Source organism: Chelonoidis abingdonii, chromosome 6, assembly GCF_003597395.2.
Source record: "Chelonoidis abingdonii isolate Lonesome George chromosome 6, CheloAbing_2.0, whole genome shotgun sequence".
Lineage (NCBI taxonomy): Eukaryota > Metazoa > Chordata > Testudines > Testudinidae > Chelonoidis > Chelonoidis abingdonii.
Window position 1 is genome coordinate 41037671 of NC_133774.1, and position 23980 is coordinate 41061650.

At 38.3% G+C, this 23980-nt stretch overlaps 1 protein-coding gene across 5 annotated transcripts in view; it reads left to right on the plus strand.

The window, feature by feature from the left end:
* The window catches only part of IPO11 (importin 11), a 242114-nt gene that overhangs the window by 110508 nt on the left and 107626 nt on the right, over positions 1–23980 (plus strand). For all 5 annotated transcript variants that reach the window (XR_012656088.1, XM_032801164.2, XM_032801163.2 and 2 more), the window contains 3 exons: positions 4233–4348; positions 5232–5308; positions 22485–22564. Coding sequence is in view for 4 of the 5 variants with exons in the window: in XM_032801164.2 (XP_032657055.1) it covers positions 4233–4348; positions 5232–5308; positions 22485–22564 (273 nt within the window). In the remaining variant the exon portion in view is untranslated. The remainder of the gene's footprint in view (positions 1–4232; positions 4349–5231; positions 5309–22484; positions 22565–23980) is intronic.

Consider the following 23980-nt stretch of genomic DNA (forward strand, 5'->3'; position numbering starts at 1 on the left):
GCTACCCATCCACTTCTGTAAAAACCCCTAACCTGACTGTTCCCGAGTTATTTGAAGTCTTCAACTTGTGGTTTGAAGACCTCAAGCAAGAGGAACTCCAACCAGCAGTGACCCATGCCCCACACTGAAGGGGAGGGTTGAAAAACCTCCAGAGCCTCTGCCAATCTGCCCTGGCAGGAAAATTCCTTCCCGACCCCAAATATGCGATCAGCTAAACCTCTGAGCATGGGCAGGCTCCCCAGCCAGCGTCAGGAAAGAATTCTCTGGCAAGTAACTCTGATTCCCATCCCATCCACATCCCATCGCAGACCATTGAGCAGACCTATCTGCTGAAATCCTAATGAACAGCCCAAAATTAAACTATCTATTCATATCATCCCTTCCATAAACTTGATCAAGCTTAGTCTTTAAAGCCAGATATTCTTTTGCCCCACTACTCCCCATGGAAGGCTTTGTTCCAGACTTCACTCCTCTAATGGTTAGAAGAAACCTTCGTCTATGTTCAAGTCTGAACTTCCTAGTTGCCAGTTTGTACTCATTGACCTTGCTGTCTACCATTAGTACTAGGCTTAAATAATTCCTCTCCCCTTCCTAATGTTAATCCCGACTGATATTTATTTTATATAGAGCAAGCATATGCCCTCCGGAGTCTTCTTTTGGCTAGGCTAAACAAGCCAGCTCTTTGAGTTCTCCTTTCATAAGGCAGGTTTTCCATTCCTCGGATCATTCCTTAGTAAGCCGTCCTGAACCTGGTTCCAGTTTGAATTCCCCTCTAAACTATTGGGAAGACCAGAATGGCCCATAATATTCCAGTGAGGTCTCACCAGGCCTATACACGTACTAACACCTCCTTATGTTTGCTGGAGAATACCTCGCCTGATGCATCCTAAAACCGCATTTGCTTTTTTAACGGCATAGCGCCATGGGGGCTCAATAGTCATCCTGTGAGTCAACCAGGTACCGCCAAGGGTCCTCTCCCTCGTGTGTCCAACTGGATGGGTCGCCCAATGTATACCTAAATTTCTTATTATTAACCCTAAGTGCATGACCTTGCACTTCACTATAAATTTCATCCTACTTACTATATATAGTGTTAACAAGGTCGATCCAGATCATTTCTGTGTGGGTAGGGTTCTGTGGCCTGCTTTGTGCAGGTCAGACTAGATGATCATAATGGTCCCTTCTGACCTATGAGTCTATAGCGTCCCCGTTGGCTGGTAATAGCCAGAAGGCCTCCATCTTTCATTTACGGTCCAACATGCTTAGTCATATAGTGCCTTCACTCTTATTTTTCTTCATTTTCTTAAGTTAGTGTGTTCTTTCTTCTTTCGACCTGTACATACATACAGTTGTGTATTTTAATGTGCATACCACTTTCTGCTTCATGCGCTATCCATGCTTCACATGACTGAGTTTGCAGATGATCGTCTTATGGTCTTGGGTCAAGTGGATCTTGAGGAGGATAAATTTGTGTTGGCTTCCCTCCGTCAGTTTCGGAAACCTTCACAGTAAATATCAGAGAGTGCTGATGAAGGGATAAAAAAGGGGTTTTGAGAGAATGGAAGGAAGATATACATAGGTATCAAAATACTCTGAATACTTGGTGAGCAAGTTATTTCAAACTATCTGCATATATGATTTATAGGCTATTAAGGCCTATAATATTAATTATCTTTGCTTGAATATAGGCTAGTTTTTCCTCATTTTCTCAATGGCTGTCTAGAGATTACCAGTCTTTTTTTCTGGGAAATTCTTTCTCTTTGACAACAAGCTCTATGCGTGACTCTGTGTCCCCAAGGTGTTTACTCGAGATTAATTAGTGGTTCTGGGTGAGACAGAGGGTAGAGAAGCGAACGTGAAGAGAGAGAGTTTTTCTTGCAGCATGTTCTAGGCAGACATCTGCCCTAAGCATTCCGTGTATCAAAAGTGACAAACTCTGTAGCTTATCATTTGAGGACATCATCAATGACTGCTCTCCAAAAATCATGAAAGAAAATGTTTTAAATTTCAGTGTTAAAATTATTGTGATGTGCAGACAGACATACTGTAGGTTGTACTGCTTCCATTAAGTAAGCTGGTCTCTGTAACTAACTGCTTTTGTATTGCTGTACATATAAAGTTTTCATATCTACTAATTAAGAAATCATAGACAAAATATGTTAATTTGAAATTATTTTATAATGTAAACAGGCATATTGCAAGACATGTTTTAGTTAGATTATTATTCTATTTTTACAACTTTGCCTTTGTATATATGCAAATATAAAGCTTTCGTGTTTATATATTAAATGTCCTTTCTGTGACAATAATAAATTATTTTTTTAATGGTATGGGGCCTCTTACACTTGACATAGTTTAGGGCCTCAGAATGTCATAATTCGGCCCTGGCTCCAGTGTTGTTTTGTAGTGTGGTTGGTCTCTCTAGAGCTTGGTCTCTCTAGAGCTAGGCTAGCTTGAGTGGAATAACTTGATAGTAGGGATGAGGTACTATCAGAGATTGAGTTGTTCTATTATTTGAATTTTAATTATTGTTTCAACCAGTTTGTCAGGTACAAATTTAAGATTTACTGGACTGTAGTTTCCCAGTTCACCCCTAGATTCTTTTTAAAATACAAGCACAGCATTTGCTACAGTGTTGCAGTAGGTGTTAATGAGAGATTGCATATATTTGTTGGAAGTTCAGCCACTACATACTTAAGCTCCTTCAAACTCTTGGATGTATACCTTCTGGCCTGGTGACTTATTATTTTCCAAAATATTGGTTTCTCCAAGCACCTTTTCTTCTGACACCTCAATCTCTGATAGTACCTGCTCTCTATTATTGGAAAAGAGGAAGTCCAGAGTAGGTATCTCTCCATATCTCCTTATAGTCAAAGAAAGGAACTGTTGAGATAGAGTTAAGGTAGAGAGTACAATGCAATAATTTAGGGTAAATATGTTACAAGCAAGGCATAATTATTACAAAAACAAGAATTTCTGAGATTAAAATTAAAATATAAAATAAATCCAAACATTGGCTTATGGAAATGCCGTTTTACTATATCAAACATTCTTAATTCTGCTCTATAGTGAAAACGTACAATAACCATGTTTAAAATTAAGGCATGTTAGTCCCAGATTAGATTAAGTTGATTTGAAGATGTGTTAGGTTGTGTGGTGTGTTTTCTGTGCCTTATAGCCACATGTAGAGGTCATTCTTTATATTAGTTATTTAAAAAAAATCAATGTCATTATAAATATGAATCCTTGTTAGAAGAATTTATATTCTTCCTGTTCAAAGAACATTTCAAAAGCTTTAAGGTGTGATAAAATCCACAAAGTAAATGTTGATACCTTTCCCTGCTTTAAAATGTTTTATCCCCTGGTTTCTATTACGTATTTATAGGCTCCATCTGTGCTACGCTAAAGTGTTTTTTCTAGAGAAAGCATGATTGACATCAAAATGATTTTAAAATGTGTATACTGTTTATAATCAGTTTTGCAACTTTTCAAAATTTTACTGTCCTCAAAATATTTGAAGAGTGATATAATATTTATATTTACTTGCTGTGTACAACTGATATATTTTAGTGTGTATATCATTAGTCATATAGTTCCAAAGTCTGGTTGAAATCCTTCTGCTGATGCTGCTCTAGCAAGCCCCAGCGTCTGTCTTAGGCCCTATCCTGACTCACATGATTAAGTGCAGAGGGATATATGGGTGGTAGGACTTAGATGGGAGGTTCTGTGAAACCCCAGCCTCTCTTCCTGACCAATCTATTAGTTTTTATTTTCTCATATGTTCACCTCAAAGAGAGGAGAACAGTCCATCCCCAAATGCTGCTGTTTCTACTCTCCCGGTAAGTTTAAAGTTAAACCTGAATGGGTCTAAAGACAAATCTCAATCAGTTTTCCCTAAGCAATGAAAGTCTAAATTGGTTTGCTGATATGCCTATTGCCCAAGTCATTTTAAAGTGTATGGTTTTATATGTATATGCTCTAGTGTAATATGTGGCATAAAAATGTAGTGACTGTATGTGCTAGGCTCATGGTGTTATTTTTAGTGCAAATATGCTAGAATTTGTTGTGTTCCATTACTAATTGTAAAAATGAAATCCAGCTGACTTCATTGGTGTAATGAGTAATGGTAGAAAATAGGTGTGGCCTAAAAAGAAAATATCTAAAATTTTCTGTTTCAGCTCAGATTTTTTTTAAAAAATTGTTTTACGTTGTTTTGTTTATTCCTCATGCAGGGATTAGGAGCAGACAGCAAGAACCTCTACCCTTTCCTACTTCCAATTATTCAGCTAAGTACAGATGTTTCTCAGCCTCCACATGTTTATCTTCTGGAAGATGGCTTGGAATTATGGTAAGTGGAAGAACTTTGCTCAGCAGATATTACTTTTTACTTTTTCTTATTTTCCCCAAGAGAAGAAAACAGTGCACATTAATATTTTTATCACTACTACAAAAAATGACTTGCTTAGAAACATATATTTAATATGTGCACTAAATTGACCATGTGGCAAGCTCAGATTTGGGATCAAGTAAATGATGGGCTATTGCTGTTCTGACCGGTGGAGCTTTGACTGTCTGAGCATGTAGTGTTTTTTTAATCATGTGCTTTGCTTAAAAACATAGTGAGAAATTTCATTAATTATCCACCCACAGGAATTATAAATTGGAACATAGAATAATGTATGTAGTCTGCCTTCACTTGATTGTCACCAGTGCAGGATATTACATCTTAGAACAATGATATTTTGAGGGAAAAGGGAGACATTTCTGTAGCATGGGTTTCTTTAACTGGTGAATCTTTGAAATTTCTTAGAGATCTAGAATGCTAGTATGTTGTCTTGATGCACGTAGCATGCAACTTTATCCACCTTACCTGCACTCTGCCCATTAATCCACCTCCTGTGTCGATACTTTGAATATTCCAAACCTCTGAGCAGCTTGAAACAGCCGTCATTTAAAAAACAAAAATAGAGAGGCGTAAAAATGTTTGCTTCTTTCCCCATTCTTTTGAAATGACAGAACCAGCAAGTATTCCACAGACCAGCAGTGTGGGAAATACCTTTCTGAAAGATAATCATTTCAAATAATTGTGGCATTCTTCATTTGGAGAGATTTTATATTGATACTAGAAGATTACAATATTTTTACACTTGTCAAAATTGTTCCTCTTAACATGTTTATTAGGCAAAACAGGGAACTAAATATAAACAATGTTGTATTTAATCTACTCTTAGGTTAGTGACATTGGAGAATAGCCCATGTCTTACTCCTGAGCTGCTGCGAATCTTTCAGAATATGTCTGCCCTTCTTGGTGAGTCTGAGTAATAAGGATTCTGTTTTCTGTACTAACAACGTTGTTCATGTTCTAGTAATAAAATAACTAAGGCAGTAAGAAGTTGAGATATCAAAATTGTTACTATTAAAAATGCTTGAACAAGCCTTGATGAACTTAAAGAATTTCCCATTTTCTTGCACCTCGATTGTGTTTGAATAAATCAACATTTTAAGTGCTTTGTACTTAAAAAGGCAAAGAAACAAACTGCAGATAATGCTTTTTATTAATGGATTGTTTCCTAGTTAAAGAAAAAGGATGACATTCCGGACCAGTTGAAGTCAATTGGAGATTTGCCATTGACTTCTGTGAGTCCAGAATTTCATTCAAAATATTTGCTGGTTGGTAGGCTAATTTTGATAGGTATCTCTGCACAAATATCTGTTTATTCTCCATGGTGTAATTTTTATTTATGAGGCTGCATGTTCTTGGAGGCATATGTTTCACAAAAGATTCCATGGGTCTTATGTTTGGAGACTATATGATGTATATTCATACATGCAGTGTAAGTGCTATTAAAATGTAGAACTAACTGAAGTTGCTTAGCAGCTGAGTGTTATTTGACAATTGATTCTGGAAATGTAATTCAACTATATATAGTTTGTTTGCCTACTTATTGCAGAAAAAAAAAAATCAACTGAGTTGGACTTCATAGAGTTCCATCAAGACTGCACAGTCACTGATTTTATAAAAGCCCCTCAAAGCTTAACACAAAATCAAATAATAACATTGCATTTGTATGTAGAGGATAGCTGACTATTCTACTTGCTTAATCAGATAATAATTCTACTTGCTACTTTGAAGAACATAAAGAATTAAGAGCTCCATTCCAAATCATTAATATTCAGGTAGTAAATTTTCAAATGATATATATATATATATTGAAAAGAAAGGAGGAGGGTAAACATCTGGAAGGGGAGTTGTTAGGGGGTTATACATAGGGCCTACCAAATTCATGGTTCATTTTGGTCATGGGATTTTAAAAATTGTAAATTTCATGAGTTCAGATATTTAAAACTAAAATTTCATGGTGTTGTAACGGTAAGGGTCTTGACCCAACTCTGAAGGGAGCAGCTCAGAAGTAAGGGCGGCATGATATGGTATTGCCATGCTTACTTCTGTACTGCTGCTAGTGGGTGCTGCCTTGAGAGCTGGTTGCCTGGCCAGCAGCTGCCGCTATCTGACCACTCAGCTCTAAAAGCAGCGCAGGAGTAAGGGTGACAATACCGCAACCCCCCTACAATAACCTTGCGACCCCCCCCCCCCATGACCCTGTTCTGTGTCAGGACCCCCTTTTTGAGAAATGCTGGTGTCTGTTCCTCCCCCCCCTCAAATCTGTATAGTATAGGGTAAAAGTATACAAAAGACCAGATATCACGGGAGAGGCCAGATTTCACTGTCCGTGATGCATTTTTCATAGCCGTGAATTTGGTAGGGCCCTGGTTATACATTGTAGTTATAAGCCATAAATCCAGTGTCTCTATTCAATCCCTGATTTTTAGTGTCTAGCACTGTTATGAATTTAAGTTCCCAGGTTTGTCTTTGTAAAATAATTTGCAGATTTCCTTTGAGGATGAGGACTGATAGGTCAGATACAGAGTGATTGCTTTGTGAAAAGTGTTCATCCACAGGTGATGTGGTGTTTTTGTCTTTTATCATTTATCACTTTGTTTGAGTTCATCTGAGAGCATAGTGTTTGTCTGGTTTCACTCATGTTGCTATTGGGGCATTTAATACACTGGATAAGGTACACCACATGTTGTGATAGGCATGTGTTGGATCCATGAATCTCGAAAGGTGTGTTGAGGGGAATGTTGATAATTGTAGCAATGGAAATGTGTCTGCAGATTTTGCATCTGGTCCTGCTGTGAGTTGGTGTGTCCTGGTCTGTGGGGATCTTGCTTATGATGATGAGCTTGGAGAGGTTTAGGGGTTGTTTGAAGGCCAGAAGAGGGAGTTCAAGAAAGATTTCTTTCAGGATGGGGTTCCCATCGAGTATGGGTTGTAGTTGTTTGATACCCCATATGAGTTCCACTGTGGGGTGGTAGGTGACAACTAGGGGTATGTGGTCCAAGAGGGTTTTATTTCTGTACTGAAGCAGGTTCACTTGCAGTATTTGGGTGGCGCATTCCATGATGAGATCTACTTCTCTGGTGGAATATCCTTGTTTGGTGGAGGTAGTTTTATGTGTGTTACAACACTATACATAGTAATTTTTATGTAAATATTTCTTTGCTTTCCCTTAATTATTTTCTGCACTTTTATGTGCGTTGGAGATTGATGAAATAATTGCTATAGCAAATGGATTTTTCAGAGGAAAAATTTTAAATCGTAACAGAAAATGTAGAAGTTAACATTTCTGAATTGGTCACGAACGTTTATCATATTTTCTAAGATTAATTTCAGTACTTCATATTTTATTATTAAGGTTAATGAGAAGTGTTCTTCATAGTAGGCAGGCTTCACTTAGTCCAGGGGTCCCCAACGCGCCCGGCATTTCGGCAGCAATGTCTCTCAATGACGCCACTTGCTGCCGACAAGCAGTGTCATCGAGAAGCGTTGCCGCCAAAATGCCGCAGAAATTTGGAGGCATTTCGGCGGATGCTTAACCGCCACCATAGTCCTTTGTCTGGCGCCCGCCAGATGAAAAGGTTAGGGACCACTGACTTAGTCCCCCTTCTATGATCTTCCTATGTATCTTAATACTAATGACCAAAATTGTGCTTCAAGGAAAAGTACTGCAATTACAAAGAGACAAGTTTTTGTTCAGTATTTAACTTCCGATTTACATGTCCATCTTTGCGATTGCTAGACAATTCCTGTTAATCTTCCTTCTATAGCTTTTGAACATCTCTTTTTGGATATAAATTTAGTAACATAGTATTATCCAAGTGGTCATGATTTTCATAGTTATCCTTTGTTGCCCTTCCACATATCTTAAATTCAGGTTAACAGGGAGAGGCTGCATACGAAAGACTGTAACCAACCTGTAGTATCGAGTAGGGTGAGAAAAATTGCTTAGTCTAGATATTGCCTAGTCTAATAAGGTAGAGAATTTAGACTGTGTGTTTATCTTTTATTTTCCTTTGGTAACTACTCAGACTTTTGCCTATCTCTTATAAGGAAGAAAATTCCCCTACTGTTACTCACACCTTCTTGTCAACTGTTGGAAATGGGCCATCCTGATTATCACTACAAAAGTTTTTTTTCTCCTGCTGATAATAGCCCACCTTAACTGATTACTCTCGTTATAATTAGTATGGCAACACCCATTTTTTCACATCCTCTGTGTATATATATCTTCCTCCTGTATTTTTCTGTACATGCATCCAATGAAGTGGGTTTTAGCCCACCAAAGCTTATGCTCAAATAAATGTGTTAGTCTCTAAGGAGCCACAAGTACGCCTCGTTTTTTTTTGCTGATACAGACTAACACAGCTACCACTTTAAAATCTTTTGTAATCAATAAACTTACTCTAATGTTTATCCTTACCAGTGAGCTTGACTGAAGTGCTTGGTAAATTTGCTCAGGTTACAAAGGCTGGTGTATGTTTACTTTCCATTGATGAAGTGATGAACCAATTAATAAACTTACCTTGTTCAAGAAAGGGTTTTAGCAGTGTAAGATGGTGTATTCTGTGGTATGGTTCTGGGAGCTGGGGGGATTTAGCCAGTGCGTTTCTCTGTGGGATTCGTAAGTGGTGCTGGGAGCATTCATGCAATCTAGCTGGGTGCAGGTTTCCACATGCAGTTGTACTGAATGGTAACAGCACCTGGAAGGGTTTGCTGCTTATCACCAGTAAGGCATTGTGAGAGACATTCCAGATTAGTGAGTTAAGGGGGCACAGCAGTCCCACAGTCCTAGATTGCACCCCGGGGATCCCGTCACACTGTTACAGTTATGGAGTAGAGAGATACAGTATTGATCATTAGAAGCTTGTTCATAGAGGACAAGCCACTGAGAATCTCAGGTGGGAGTGGCTGCGTCTGGCTCCTAGGAGTATGCATGCATCCCACGAAGTGGGTATTCACCCATGAAAGCTCATGCTCCTAAACGTCTGTTAGTCTATAAGGTGCCACAGGATTCTTTGCTGCTTTTACAGATCCATACTAACACGGCTACTGCTCTGATATTCTGATGATTGTTATCCTCCTACTCTTCTAGAGCTTCCGCTGATATCTTATCATAATTTATCTGACCCTGAAGGTGATTCACAGTTTCTGGGACCAATTTTAGTAGTGTGGTAGCATTGATCTTTATACACTTTGGTTAGGGTGGGAGAACGATGATACCAGGAAGCATAGCTGGCAGGACGTGTCTTTAGGGAAAGTATCTTTAGATGGTTGTGATCTTTTCTGTAAGAATGCTTTGAGGTAGTCATTTAAAATGTAGGGTTTTATATAGCATTTTTCATCTGAAAGTAAAAGAAGTTGAGGTCCTCCAAGGCACAAACAATCCTTGGTTAACAGAAATACCTATCTATTCAGTGGGGTCATGGGACCCAGGAGAATAAGGGACTTGGCAGGGGCAGAGAGACTGGGTACTTAAAAATTCAGGGATTTCAATGATATAGAAAAGCCTCCCTTTTTGGTCTCTGAACAAAGAGGCAGTGGACATGTCCACAGCAGGCACATGGAGAGTTGTGTTGCTCTTTGTTGGGAGAATACGTATATTGGGAAGTTAAGTTGGGCAGAGGCTACATATCAATCACAGGCAAGTGCAATAGATATGATTGCCAGTAGGGGCTACAATTGAGCAGGTGGATTGGAATTTTGCCAGTGAAAAAGAGTTGCACTTTTGGCTGCAGCAATATAGAACGAGGGGAGAGAGAAATTGCTTGGGTCAGGGAGAAGGGCTGTGGGAGAGAAAGGAGGGAAGATAGGACTTGCTTGTTGGAATCTGGAGGGCCAATCTTCTGATTGAGACTAATGTCCCTGAGTTCTCTCTCATTTCTCTTGGTATAATAGGGCAGTGACTCCTTGTCTCCTTTCTTTATCTTTTTTTCCTTCATGAGTTTTTTTTTCTTCTTCTTTTGCATTGTCCTTTCTGTTCTTTGTGGAAGAATCAGAAACAGTGTAGAGAAGGCTGGAGAGAGCTGCACCACATTCTCTGTGCTTCCAGTCTGATGAGGTAAAAGACTGATGGGGAACATGATGTAATGATTTCCTATTTGTAGGAAGATGAAGAGAATCAGTGATAAGTAATTTTCTCATATCAAAGGTCTCAGCTGAGACTGATGTGATTTTACTGTTAAGCAGTATGTCTGTGAGACTCATGTTTATAGGCAGAGTGACACCAGCTTTTGACTCCTTGGAATGGGGGCAGACTTAGTTGTGTTTTGCCTCTGTGGCTTCTGTCATCTTATTCATGTCACTGCTCTTGGGAAATATGTTTGCCTACATTATAAGTGGACATAGGTGGACGTAGAATGAATAACTAAGAAGATGTAGTATCTCCTTGCATGTGTGCCAGTTGTTCTAGTGAATCTATATTTTCATATACCACATAATGATATGTTAGCAGCGATTCCAACGTTTAACCCTTGAAATACTAGTAGCATTAGACTTTTAGTACAAGTAGCACTACTGTTTACTTCCTGGAACAGTGGTGACTTGTATTTTATTCTATGTAAGTTGTTGTGCCAAGGCACTGTCCCACAGCTTGAAATAAACTATTGTAGAGGTTATTGATGAGATTGAGTTTGGGAATCCAGAGGAAGTGATAAAGTTTCAAATTGGACCCCCTATCAAGCACTGGTTGAGAAAGAGAGGTTTCACTGGGCTAATGGAAGCTCTTCTTTGTTGCTATAAATAGTGAGGGTCATTGTCACTGATGATTAAACTTTAAAGTTCGGGTGATCACACTTCTCTAAATGCCACTATAGTGATTTAGGAAAGATATTGCATTATTTTTGACTTGCAGACTCAAGAAAACAAATATGCATTGATTTAGATGTCAAGAATTTCTTATCTATAGGTGGCCTTTATCTTTTTTTCTTTAAATTAAAGTTTACTTTTTCCCCACTGAAAAATCTGTAGAAAGACCTGTTTCTGAGATTCTCCATTTTCCTTGAGGAAGATGCAGGGAAGAGATGAGGAAGAATTAAAAACATCTCAGATCTCATTGCTTCTACTCATGATACATTTGTGTGTACGTCTGTTTATGTATAACCTATAGTGTGTGATAGTTTTCAGTAGTCATTTCATGTAATTGCCGTGAAAAACAATTACAGGATTTTGTATGGTTGTCCGACTGAATCAATCAGAAATGACTTCTGCACATGTTTCTTTGTATTAACAAATAAAACAGCTTTGACAGAGAAGATTAAGGACACATTGATACAGTACATATGCTATCTTACTGTGTATTTGGCGGTTCAGACTGAAGGAATGAACAGGTAGAGCAAATCAACTTTTTTCTTCAAAAATTCAGCTAATTTTGAATGTGAAACTGATGTTTCCCCCAACTTTCTTGCTTTTGCTTGTTTTCAGATAAATTGAAATGAAGAAAAGTTCTTAATATTACTGAGTCTCCTATTGTTGGTCTAAAAGTCATTATTTATATACAGTCTGGGTAGATAAAAAAACAGTTACCTATCCGTAACAATTTACAATCAAAATGAAGATAGATTTTTTTTTCACTCCTATTTCCTACATCAGAGTTCTATTTATGCCCTGATTAGATCTAGATTAATAGATTTTTAGATCCAGAAGGTGCTGTTATGATGGGTATAGTCTGACCTCCTATAAAACACAGGATATAGAGTTTCATCTAGTGATTACTGTGTCTGGCTCAACAACTTGTCACTGAACTAGAGCATATCTTTTTGAAAGACTTCAAATGAAGAAGAATTTACACATCCCTTGGTAATCTGTTCCAATGGTTAATTACCTTACACTGTTAAAAAATTGCATCATATTTCTAGTTTGAACTTTGCTGATTTCAACTTCCAGCCATTAGATCTTATGCCTTTGTCTGCTAGAAGAGTCCCCTAATATCAAATATCTTTTCCCTGTTTAAGTAATGATATACACAAACCATAATCAAATTGCCCCTTAATCTTCTCTTCAATAAAATAAATAATTTGAGCTCCCTTTGGAGTTGGGAGCAGGGTCGGCACCCAGCTCAGAGTGGGGAGCATGAGAAGCAGCCTGCCCTGGAGTGAGGAGCCACAATTGCAGGGGGACAGCCAGGTTCCCAGCAGAAAGTCCTGGAGGCAGCGTGAGCCAGGGTGACAGGCCGTCTGGGAGCGGAGCGGAAGCTGGGCTTTCTTGTCAATTTCACGGCTCCAGCAGTCATTTTGCGGGTTATTTTTGTTTATTGTAAATGAGATTAGTCAGCTTTTCTTAATTAAAAAAGGGGAGCAGGGGTGCCCTTATGGCACAATTATTATAGGGCTGTTGATTAATCGCAGTTAACTTGTGTGATTAACTCAAAAACATTAATTGTTAATTAAAAATTAATCATGATTAATTGCAGTTTCAATCACAATATTAAACAATAGAATACCAATTGAAATTTATTAAATATTTTTTAATGTTTTCTACATTTTCAAGTATATTGATTTCAGTTACAACACAGAATATAAAATGTACACTGTTTACTTTATATTATTTTTTATTACAAATGTTTGCACTGTAAAAATAATAAAAGAAACAGTATTTTTCTATTCACCTCATAGAAGTACTGTAGTGCAATATTTATCATGAAAGTACAGCTGGCAACTGTAGATTTTTTTTTTGTTACATAACTGCACTCAAAAACAAAACAATCTAAAGCTTTAGAGCCAACAAGTCCATTCAGCCCTACTTCTCATTCAGCCAGTCGCTAAGACAAACAAGTTTGTTTACATTTACGGGAGATAATGCTGCTCACTTCTTATTTACAGTGTCACCAGAAAGTGAGAACAGGCGTTCCACATGGGACTTTGTAGCCAGGCTTGCAAGTATTTACATGCAAATATGACTAACATTCGTATGTCCCTTATGCTTCAGCCACAATTTGCAGAGGACATCTTCACCGCTGATGATGCTCATAAAAGAAAAAGCCGTTATAATTAAATTTATCGATGAATTTCCTTGGGGAGAATTGTAATGTCTACGGCTGTTATTTTATCCGCCATATATTTCATTTGTATGCAGCCTCAGATGATGGCTCAGCACATGTTCATTTTAAGAATACTTTTGCTGCAAGATTTGACAAAACACAAGGTACCCAATGTGGATTTCTAAGATAGCTACAGCACTCGACGGCCAAAGTTTAAAATCTGAAAGTGCCCCAATATCTGAGTAGGACGAGCTGTGGAGCAGCTTTCAAATTCTTAAAAGAAGCAATAACTGCTGAGGCAGAAACACAGAACTGAACCACCCTAAAAGAAAAACAACTTCTGCTGGTGGTATCTGACTCGATAATGAAAATGAACATGCGTCGGTCTACACAGCTTTGAATTGTTACCGGAGCAGAACCTGTCCCAGCATGGGACGGCATGTCTCTGAATGGTGGTTGCAGCATGAAAGGGACATACGGAAGGTTTACCGCATCTGCATGTAAATACCTTGCAATGTCAGCTACAAAAGTCCCATGTGAATGCCTGTTCTCACTTTCTGGTGACATTGCAAATAAGAAGAGGGCAGCATTATCTCCTGCAAATGTGAACAAATTTGTTTGTCTTAGCGAATGGCTAAATGAGAAATAGGACTGAGTGGAATTGTAGGCTCTAAAGTTTTACATTGTTTTATTTTTGAATGCTGTTATTTTTTGTACATAATTCTACATTTGTAAGTTCAACTTTCACGATAAAGAGATTGCACTACAGTACTTGTATTAGGTGAATTGAAAAATACAATTACTTTTGTTTTTTACAGTGTAAATATCTGTAATCAAAAATAAATATAAAGTACACTGTACACTTCTATTCTGTTATAATTAAAATTAATATATTTGAAAATGTAGAAAACATCCAAAAATGTTTAAATACATGGTATTCTATTATTGTTTAACAGTATAATTAATCACAATTAATTTTTTTAATCTCTTGACAGCCCTGGATTATTATTAGTCCTCATAAAGATTAGAGGGGTGCCTAAAATCTCAAAACACGGGAGAGACTCCTGAGGTTCAGTTGACTAAATCTGGCAATGTGTAAACCCTGCATCAACTTTGAAGGCCCAATCAAAGTGGCTTTATGCCTAGCAGAAGTAATACCAAGTTGCCTAGATCTGTCCAGGTTGACCAGGTCTGGTGCCAAGACTCCATCACCACTGATTGCTGGATAACTGCTTACCAAACTGGCAGTTTTCTAGGGCAAAATGCAGGGGTTTGTGAAAGTATTTTATGGATTTGTTGCTTAAATGGTATGGTTGGATGTAATAGTTCCTGCAAAATGGTGTCTTGTGGGAGCACAACACTGCTACATTGATGTCAGTCTAACACTAATGCAGAGTTGGTACCTATGACAAAGGGCTGGACGGTTTCCTGTTTTTAATTAATCTTGGTTTTTTTATTGATTATTACTGTATGGGTAATTTATGGCAGACATCCTTAAAGAGTAGTAAACCAGTGTAACCTGTAACTAGAGATGCTACAAAGTAAAGAGGCAATGGGCAAATGTGTCCTCTTCCGGTGAGCTGCATTGCAATCAGGCTGCAAAAAATGAACACAAGGGGAGAAGTCTTAAGGACCAAGATGGGGATGAAATTTGGGAGGGTGTTTGTCACAGTACATCTGTACAACACTGGGTTGTAAATTATCTGGATCTCCCATAGGCAGAGTCTGGCTTGGCCAGTACTTGGATGAGAGACCTCTAGGAATTGTGTTAGTTATTCATTAGGCAGTGCTCTTCTCTTTGGGTTTTTATTGACCAACTGCCTCAGCATGTATGTTGTTTCATAGGATCACAGAAATATAGGGCTGGAAGGGACCTTGACAAGTCATCAGGTCCAGCCCCCTTCACTGTGCAGGATGAAGTAAACCTAGACCATCCCTGACAAGTGTTTGTCCAAACTGTTTTATCAGGTCCCCCTTCAGTCTTTTCTCAAGATTAAACATGCCCCTTTTTTAACCTTTCCTCATAAGTCGGGTTTTCTAAACCTTTTATAATTTTTGTTGCTCTCCTCTGGACACTCTCCGATTTGTCCACATCTTTCCAAAAATGTAGTGCCCAGAACTGGACACAGTACTGCAGCTGAGGCATCACCAGTGCTGAGTAGACTGGGGCAATTATCTCTTTGTGTTTTACATACAAAACTTTGGTTAATGCACTCTAGAATGATATTAAACTTTTTCCCAGCTGCATCACCTTGTTGATGCATAAGAACATAAGAATGGCGCTACTGGGTCAGACCAAAGGTCCGTCTAGTTCTGACAATGGCCAGTGCCAGGTGCCCCAATGGGAAAGAACAGAACAGGTAATCTTCAAGTGATACATCCCCTGTTACTCATTCCCAGCTTCTGGCAGACAGAGGCTAGGGACATCTTGTGTTATGAGAGGTAGTAAACAACACTTCCTTATCTACTTTCTCTACGCCAGTCATGATATTATAGACCTCAATCATATTTCCCTTTAGCTGTCTTTTCCAAGCTGAAAATCCCAGTCTTATTAATCTCTCCTCATACAGAAGCTGTTCCATACCCCATATCATTTCTGTTGCCCTTTTCTGAACCTTTTCCAATTCCAGTATATTTTTTTGAGATGGAACAAACACATCTGCACACAGTATTCAAGATGTAGGCATACCATGGATTTATATAGAGGCAATATTGAATTTGTGATCCATTATGACCCTCAGATCTTTCTTTGCAGTACTACCACCAAGCCAGTTATTTCCCATTTTATAGCTGTGCATTTGATTTTTCCTTCCTAAGAGAAGTACTTTGCATGTGTCTATATTGAATTTCATCTTTGTTGAATTCAGACCAATTCTCCAATTTGTCATGGTCATTTTGAACTCTAATCCTGTCCTTCAATATGCTTGCAAGCCTTCCCAGCTTGATGTCTTCTGCAGATTTTATAAGTGTATTCTCCACTCCATTATCCAAATCATTAATGAAAATATTAAATAGTACTGGACCCACGACTGTGGGCCCCAACGGATATACTCACCCAGTTTGACAGCAAACTGTTGATAACTAGTCTTTGAGTATAGTTTCTCAGCTAGTAGTGGAGCTACCTTATCGTAATTTCATCTAGACCTAATTTTCCTAGTTTGCTTATGAGATTGTCATGTGAGAGTTGTCAAAGCCTTACTAAACTCAAGATATATCACATCTGCTGCTTCCTCTCTGTCCAGCAGTCCAGCAAACCTGTAAAAGAAGAAAATTAGGTTGGTTTGGCCTGATTTGTTCTGGACAAATCCATGCTGGCTATCATCCCAGTGCTTATTAATTTGTTCCAGTATCTTTCCAGGGGTCGAAGTTAAGCTGACCGTAATTCCCCAGATCCTCTTTGTCCCCTGCCCCCCGCCCCCCCCGGATTATTGCTAATTGCTTCAGCTGGTTCCTTAAGTACCGTTGGATGAATTTCATCAGGACCTGCTGCCTTGAATATATCTAACTTATCTAAATATTCTTTAAACTGTTCTTCCCCTACTTTGGCTTGCATTCCTTCTCCCTACTTGTTAATATTAATATCTGGTCACCATTAACCATTTTAGTCAAGACTGAAGCAAAACAGGCATTAAACACCTCAGCATTCTTAATGTTATCAGTTATTAGCCTCCTTTCCTGCTAAGTAGAGCGCCTACATTTTCCTAAGTATTTCTGTTTCTCATAATGTGTTTAAAGAACCTCTTATTGTCTTTTATGTCTCTTGTGAGGTGTAACTCCATTTGTGCCTCAGCCCTGGTATACACTAGCAATTTATGTTGGTATAACTTGGTTGCTCAGTGGTGTGGAATATCCACATGCTTATGCTGACCTAATTTCCAGTTTAGACAGCACTACGTCAACGGGAGGGTTTTTCCCATTGACATAGCCACTGCCTTTCAGGGCAGTGAATTATCTGCGCCAATGGGAGAAGCTTTCCCGCTGGTGTAGGTAGCATCTTCACTGAAGTGCTGCTGCAGCCTGTTAAGTATAGACAAGTTCTCAGCCTTTCTGATTTTCTTCCTACATGCTTGTGTTATTCTTTTATATTCCTCTTTAGCATTTTTTCACATTCTGTAGGATTCCTTTCTGATTTTTCAGGTCTTTTTTTTTTGCGTGCTTCAGGACGTCATGGCTCTCAGATGAAATTTTAAAACTCAATCCATTACACAATAAATACTTAGACCAAGATTTTCAGAAACAAGTGCATAAAGTTAGGCTCCTTAAAAGGTCACTTGAGTTTCCAAAGTGCTGAGGAGTAGCTCCCATTGGATTTAAGAGTTTAGCTTTAGTCACTCTTTGTTTAAAAATCTTGACTTGTAATATGTATAAACATGTTTTTCCCCATGCTAGTATGTTTTCCTTCAGTAAAGATGTAAAGGAGTAGCGTAAATAGAATTAAAGATACTTTGTGCAAAATAAGCATCTGGTTATCAAGAAGTGTGTTGATAGATATCAGTAGATTTACTGTCGAGTTCTGTGCTTGCTTTGATTGATGACTACATATGAAAATGTTGCCTATAAATTGCATTGCAGTGCTATTAAATTTTTTACTTAACAATGTTCAGTGTACAAGCACTTTCCCTTCTTTCCTCTGATTCCTAACCCACCAGCAATCCTTCAAGCACCTCTACCTCCAAACCCATTTGTTGTTTCCTCTTGTAATTTTTCCCAAGAAGTGCTGATTGCCCTTCTAGCTACCAAACATTCCTGCTAGCAGACTTGACTTCCACTCCTAGCTGCAATTTTACAGCTCAGAGAAATAGCCATTTTTAGTTGCCTAGCCTCTCCCATGTTGCATAGAGACTTTTGTAAGTGGCCTATACATAGGTCTGCTCTACTGAGTAATACCAACGCATGATTAAAAGCAGTCAGCTGGTTTCATAATTTCCTTTACATTATGATTCATACAGTCATATTTTTGCATTATTTTAATGTCTTTTAAGAGTGATTATTACCTTTTTAACATTTAGTGGTTCCCTAAAGAGAAAAAAGAAAACTAAGTAGAAGTATGTTCTATTCAGTCTGCATTTTATTTGATTTTTAATTCATATAGATATAAAATGTCATTTTAAAATGTAATTAGAATTCAATCTGAATACACTACACTGATCTGCTCTAAACATAAGTCCGTTCTGGCTCCCTCTCACATCTCGTCTCCATGTCAAGATGTTATCATTTCACAGATGGTGAGTGAAAGGGAGAGATCTAAATCATCTAGATTTGGATTTTAAAGCATTCAGCATTGCCCTTAAGTCTTGAAGATGTAACAAAAGAACATGTCTGTTAACACATTTGGTGGAAGAATAGGCTTCCCTTACGCATCTGAAATTGCTTCAAAGAAAAACAAACACAAGACCCATTTCTGCAAAAGGACTGGTCTTGGAGTGGATGGGTGCCCACCAGGTGCACCAAAGTTTTAAAAAGTATGGTGTGAAAAAAAAGTCTTCCATGCATAGATTGTCTGTTTCTTTCTATTCTTACCTCTTTTCAGTTCACTGTTTACACAATGTGGAAGGCTTAGATCATTCTCCAAGCCAGGCAAACACAGCCCTGAGTGAATGAAACAAGACAGAGAATCCTGGCAGAAGGGCTGGAGGGATCTGGGGTTACAATTTTACCTACTTATGGGTATTGAACCTAATTTACTAAGGGTATGTCTACACTGGCAGAGTTACATAGCCGCTCAGAGAGCATTGAAGGGAAACCACTGTTGTGTGTTCACACTGTCAGCTGCCAGCACAATAGCGTGTTCACACTTGTGGTATGTGGAGTGGTGCATTCTGGGCAGCTATCTCATAGACCATCTCTATGGGATAGCTCAGTGGTTTGAGCATTGGCCTGCTAAACCCAGGGTTGTGAATTCAATCCTTGAGGGGGACCATTTAGGTTGGGGATTGGTCCTGCTTTGAGCAGGGGGTTGGACTAGATGACCTTCTGAGGTCCCTTCCAACCCTAATAATCTATGATTCTATGATGATATTGTCTCTGATGCACAATTCACCATACTCAGCTCTAAAATCTGTGAGTTATCTATACCGTGGGAGTGGTGGTTGGGGTGATCAGATTACATAAATCACCACAGGCAGATCTCTGGTCTTTATTTCAACACCCTTGGAGCCACCTGTGGCTAGTCATTCAAGTGTAGCCATTGTAGACACTTGCAAGAACAGTGATCAATAGGCACCTGGATCAAGAGAGCCTTTTGAGTAAGATTGCTGTTTAGTTGCATCATATTTTTGATTTGTTGAAAGATGTGTAAATAACTCATCCTCCGCTTCCCCTTCCCTGATGTGGTCAAAGAGAGTACATTTTGCTCAAGGATCTTTCTAATGGTTTCACACCTCTACACAAGAGCGTAGTGATTAAGGAGAAGCTATGGTTTAGAGTGAAGACAAACTGAACCCAGAGGTTCAGTGCTGATCTTTTGTCAAACAATTCGCAGATGTACGACTGTTACCTTACCTGCTCAGCCTATGTGGCCAAAGGGCAATTTGAGTTGTAGGCTTATACTTTACAAAGGTGTGTATGAAGTGAGAGTCACAATGGTGAGGGCTGCTGTCTCAGGAATGGATTCTTAGAGAGAAGATTGGCTGATAATATCTGGAGTAGACTCAGAAAAAGGTTGAGGACCTTTTGTTTGCTTGAGGACATCTATGGAAATCAGGAGGAGACTACATTACACAGGCAAAAGTCCCTACGTAAAAATTATATCGTAGTGAATCAATAAAATAGCAGACTGAAATGTGTGGACTTTATTTTAAAGCTGCAATTATTCCTGATCCAAAGCTTAGTTAAAATCAATATGAAAATTAATACGAATCACTTCTAGGTTTGATTGTTTATGTAGTCTAAAGATCATAAAAGGCCAAGGATTGGGAGAAAATGAAGGCCAGGTGATAACTCTGAATTGTAAAAGATAAGTGTGTCTCTTACGCATGACTTAAATGAAGATGTTGCATAATAGAGCTGCTGTTTTAGTGAAGCTTTTTATTGAAACTTTTCATTGAAACTTTTCATCACATTTTTACCTTTTGTTTGTTTTTCCTCTTTGTTCCTTTTTTCTTCCAATTGTGTCTCATACAAATCTGTTGGCTATCAGTACTTGAAACCTCTATAATATCTCTAGAATGTCTCCATCACTGAAATATGCAAGGCAGTTACCTGAAGCTCAGTACACTTACTCAGTATTTTTTCTTGACTTGACAGCTAGCTCTGAAGCCCAGTTTGGAAGAGCGGTCCTACAATCTTTGTTTCACTAGTTCTACTCAGATCTGCTTTGTGTAAGGTGTTTATCATTGCTTCTTAAGCTATAGATACTTTTTGAAGGAGAGAGGGAGATTACTTACCAGTAACTGTAGTTCAAGAGACTGCATGTGTAGATCCCACCCTCTTCATTCATTTTTTTCGGGATTCTTAAATGGATTCCTGCATAAGTTGAAGGAACGGAGTGGCAAATGAAACTGTTGTTTCTCCCTTTTGTGGGGTGCTCTTACGATGCGTGTGTTACTCTTGGGAGAATTCTGTGCCAAAAAATTTAAAATTCTGCACACGATATTTGAAAATTGTATTTGTCAAAATAACACAATATAATCATGCCAGTTTCAATTATTTTGGTAATTTATTTCAAAATATCTATCAGCAAGTTATGTCTAACAATACAGACCAAAACAACAACAACAAATTCTGGTAATTTTTTATTTTTATTTTATTTTTTACAAATAGATTTCTTACTAGGCATATTAATACAGAACTCTGAATAATTCTTTTAACTTACAATACAGAACTGTATTTCTGGCACCTGTCAGAAACAGTGCAAAGGCTTGAAGGAGCCAGGGTTAACGTGTGGGCTGAGGGAGAGGGAAGGAGCCTGGGACTGAACCTGGAGGGTGCTGGGTGTGAGTGGTAGGATTTGGGTTTGTTTGTGGTTTTTGTTTTTTTGTTTTTTTTTTTTTTGGAGGGGTGGGGAAGATTCCTAAGTAGTTGGGATGTCTCCCTTGATGCAGATCCTGGCTGACCCCAACCCTCTTCCATATAGTCAGGCACATTTGCCCCTGCCCCGTAGCCCCCAACTCCATGAGTCTCTGCATCCCCCTTTCCTGTCCCCAGGCTCAACACGCTCGCTCCTGAGCCCATGCCTCAGTCTGTCCCCTCCACTAGCCATTCTGAACCCCAGTCTGTGACACCCCAGCAGCCCTGTGTGCCCCATTCTGTCCTAATCTGGCTCTGTGGGCAGGGTGCTGTGATGAACTTCTACTCCTGGGGGAATTCTGCAGCACTGGGCATAGTTTTTTGCCCCATAGAAAATACATTCTGTCGCAGATGTGCCGCACTTCCCCCTTTTGCCCACTGGGGGCTGTTCTGACATCCCCATGGCCTCGTGGGCAAGAGGAGGAACTCCAGCACTTTTTAGGCAAAATGTATTTAATGCGGGAAAATACAAAATTATGTGGGACAGAGGAATTCTGCACATCTGCAGATGCGCACAGTTCCCCCAGTAGTAGAGTGTGTGTGTGTGGTCTCAATGGGCACTAAGTATTGAAGTGCCACACAGATTCCAGTTGTGCATATCCACAAAGGCAATCATTTTACTGGTTAATAAACTTAATTATTTTCCTTTGTGAAAAATATTACACTAAAAGGGTAATAATTGATCACACATCTGCCTTTTCCCCCTCAGTTGATGTATTGTAATGCTTGTAGTAATATTTCACTCAAAAATAGAATGGGATATTAGAGACCAGACTTACTTCCCGTCAATTAATGGGTATATACCATTTGTTGTCAAGGTGGCTTTTCCCAGAGTTTTGGTTGTAGAAAGTTTGTCAGCCATGTATTGGGAGTATGAATCCAGCCATATAGATCTGTAATTACTGACTTATTTGGAAAAAAATGCCCCACCAGGTAAGTAATTCTGTGATATAACAAAACAATAAGAGGAAAATAAAGCGAACAAATATCACACAAAAGTAAATATGATTAATTATTTAAAAAGTTAGGTGTTTTAGTTAAACCTTTGTAGAAATAGTTTGTTGGCAAACACACTGAATCATCTGACACTTATTTTTGCAGAGCTAAGTTCAGAAAACCTCAGAACCTGCTTTAAGATCATCAATGCTTATATTTTCTTATCACCATCTGAATTTCTACAGGTATGTGGGGAAATGAAGTTACTGTTTTGTGAAGCTTTGGGTTCACCATTTAATTTTGATTGTTAGTAGTATATTGTGCCAAAAGACACTTTTCTCCTTTTTCCTGTATCAAAATATTATTTTCCTGTAATAACTGATTCATTGCACATTGTGGACTTTCAGTAAAATAATGTAGTTGAAGGGAACAATAGTTTGAAATTTTTAATAAAAATAATAATAATGTTTATATTATACTAGTGCCCACAGGGACCAAGTGAGTTCTGAAACACATTGTGCTAGGTGCCGTACACCTACATAGGAAGTGATAATCCCTTCTCCAAATGAGTTTACAGTTTAATTAGGCAAGACAGACTAAGGAAGGAAGTTGCTAGTATTCTTTTTTTATAGATGGTGAACTGAGACACACATATTAAGGGTCAGATTTTTGAAGGTATTGAAATTAATGGGCGCTAAGTGCCTAAATACTTTTAAAAATCTGGCCCTAAGTGACTTGTCCGAAGTGTCTGAGGAATTCCATGGCTGAGGTGGGAATTGAACCCAGATCATCTGATTTTAAGCGCAGTGACTTAACCATAAATTGATCCTAGTCAATTTCTTTCTCTGTTGTGCCTCCCTTCCTATTCCATTTTGGTTGTAACTCACAGGTTGAATGCCCCTTTTGTTACATGTCTTTTATACTCATATTTAAAACAAGTTTGTTTTTTAATTTATATATGGGTTGTCAGGATAGCCTGTGTGATGTGCAGATGTGCAGAAGTAGAATTAATTTATACAGTATCAACTAGGATTTACTAGGTTTATTTTAATAAAACTTACTGCATTACATTTGTTTTCTAGTCAACCATCCTATGTCACTTGTAACTGGTTATTGCTTGAGTAGTGTAGAATCCCCCATTCCACTGTAACTGAGCTGTCGCCTGTTAGACTATTTTTAACTGTGAGAGAAGGAAATCAGACCTGTTTGTTAGACCCTCCCCCAAGTCTCTCTGTTTTTGCAAGAAGAAGGATGTAAAATACAAAAGCTGGTGTAGAGAAAAGTTGGGCTTTGTACATTGTTTTATCTAAATTTATTCATGTAATTTGATAAAGCTTAATTTGAACCTTAATTTGCTTAATACACAGCTATTACTAAAATAAACTGTATATTGATCCTATAATTTTAATGTCTTTAATAAGCAGAAAAGTCAAATGTAAAGTGAAAATTATTGGAGATTAAACTATGTTCCATATAAAGCTCCACAAAGTTCAGTTTAAATGGATTTTACTCCCAATCATCTGAATTAAAATGTAATCTTACTTAAATTCTAAATGGAGAAATTTACTATTATATACATATTTTTTAAATTGTTGAATCGTAGTATCTCAGGATTATAACATTTAAAGGGGCAGTGGTTTTCATTGAAAATGTACATCAAA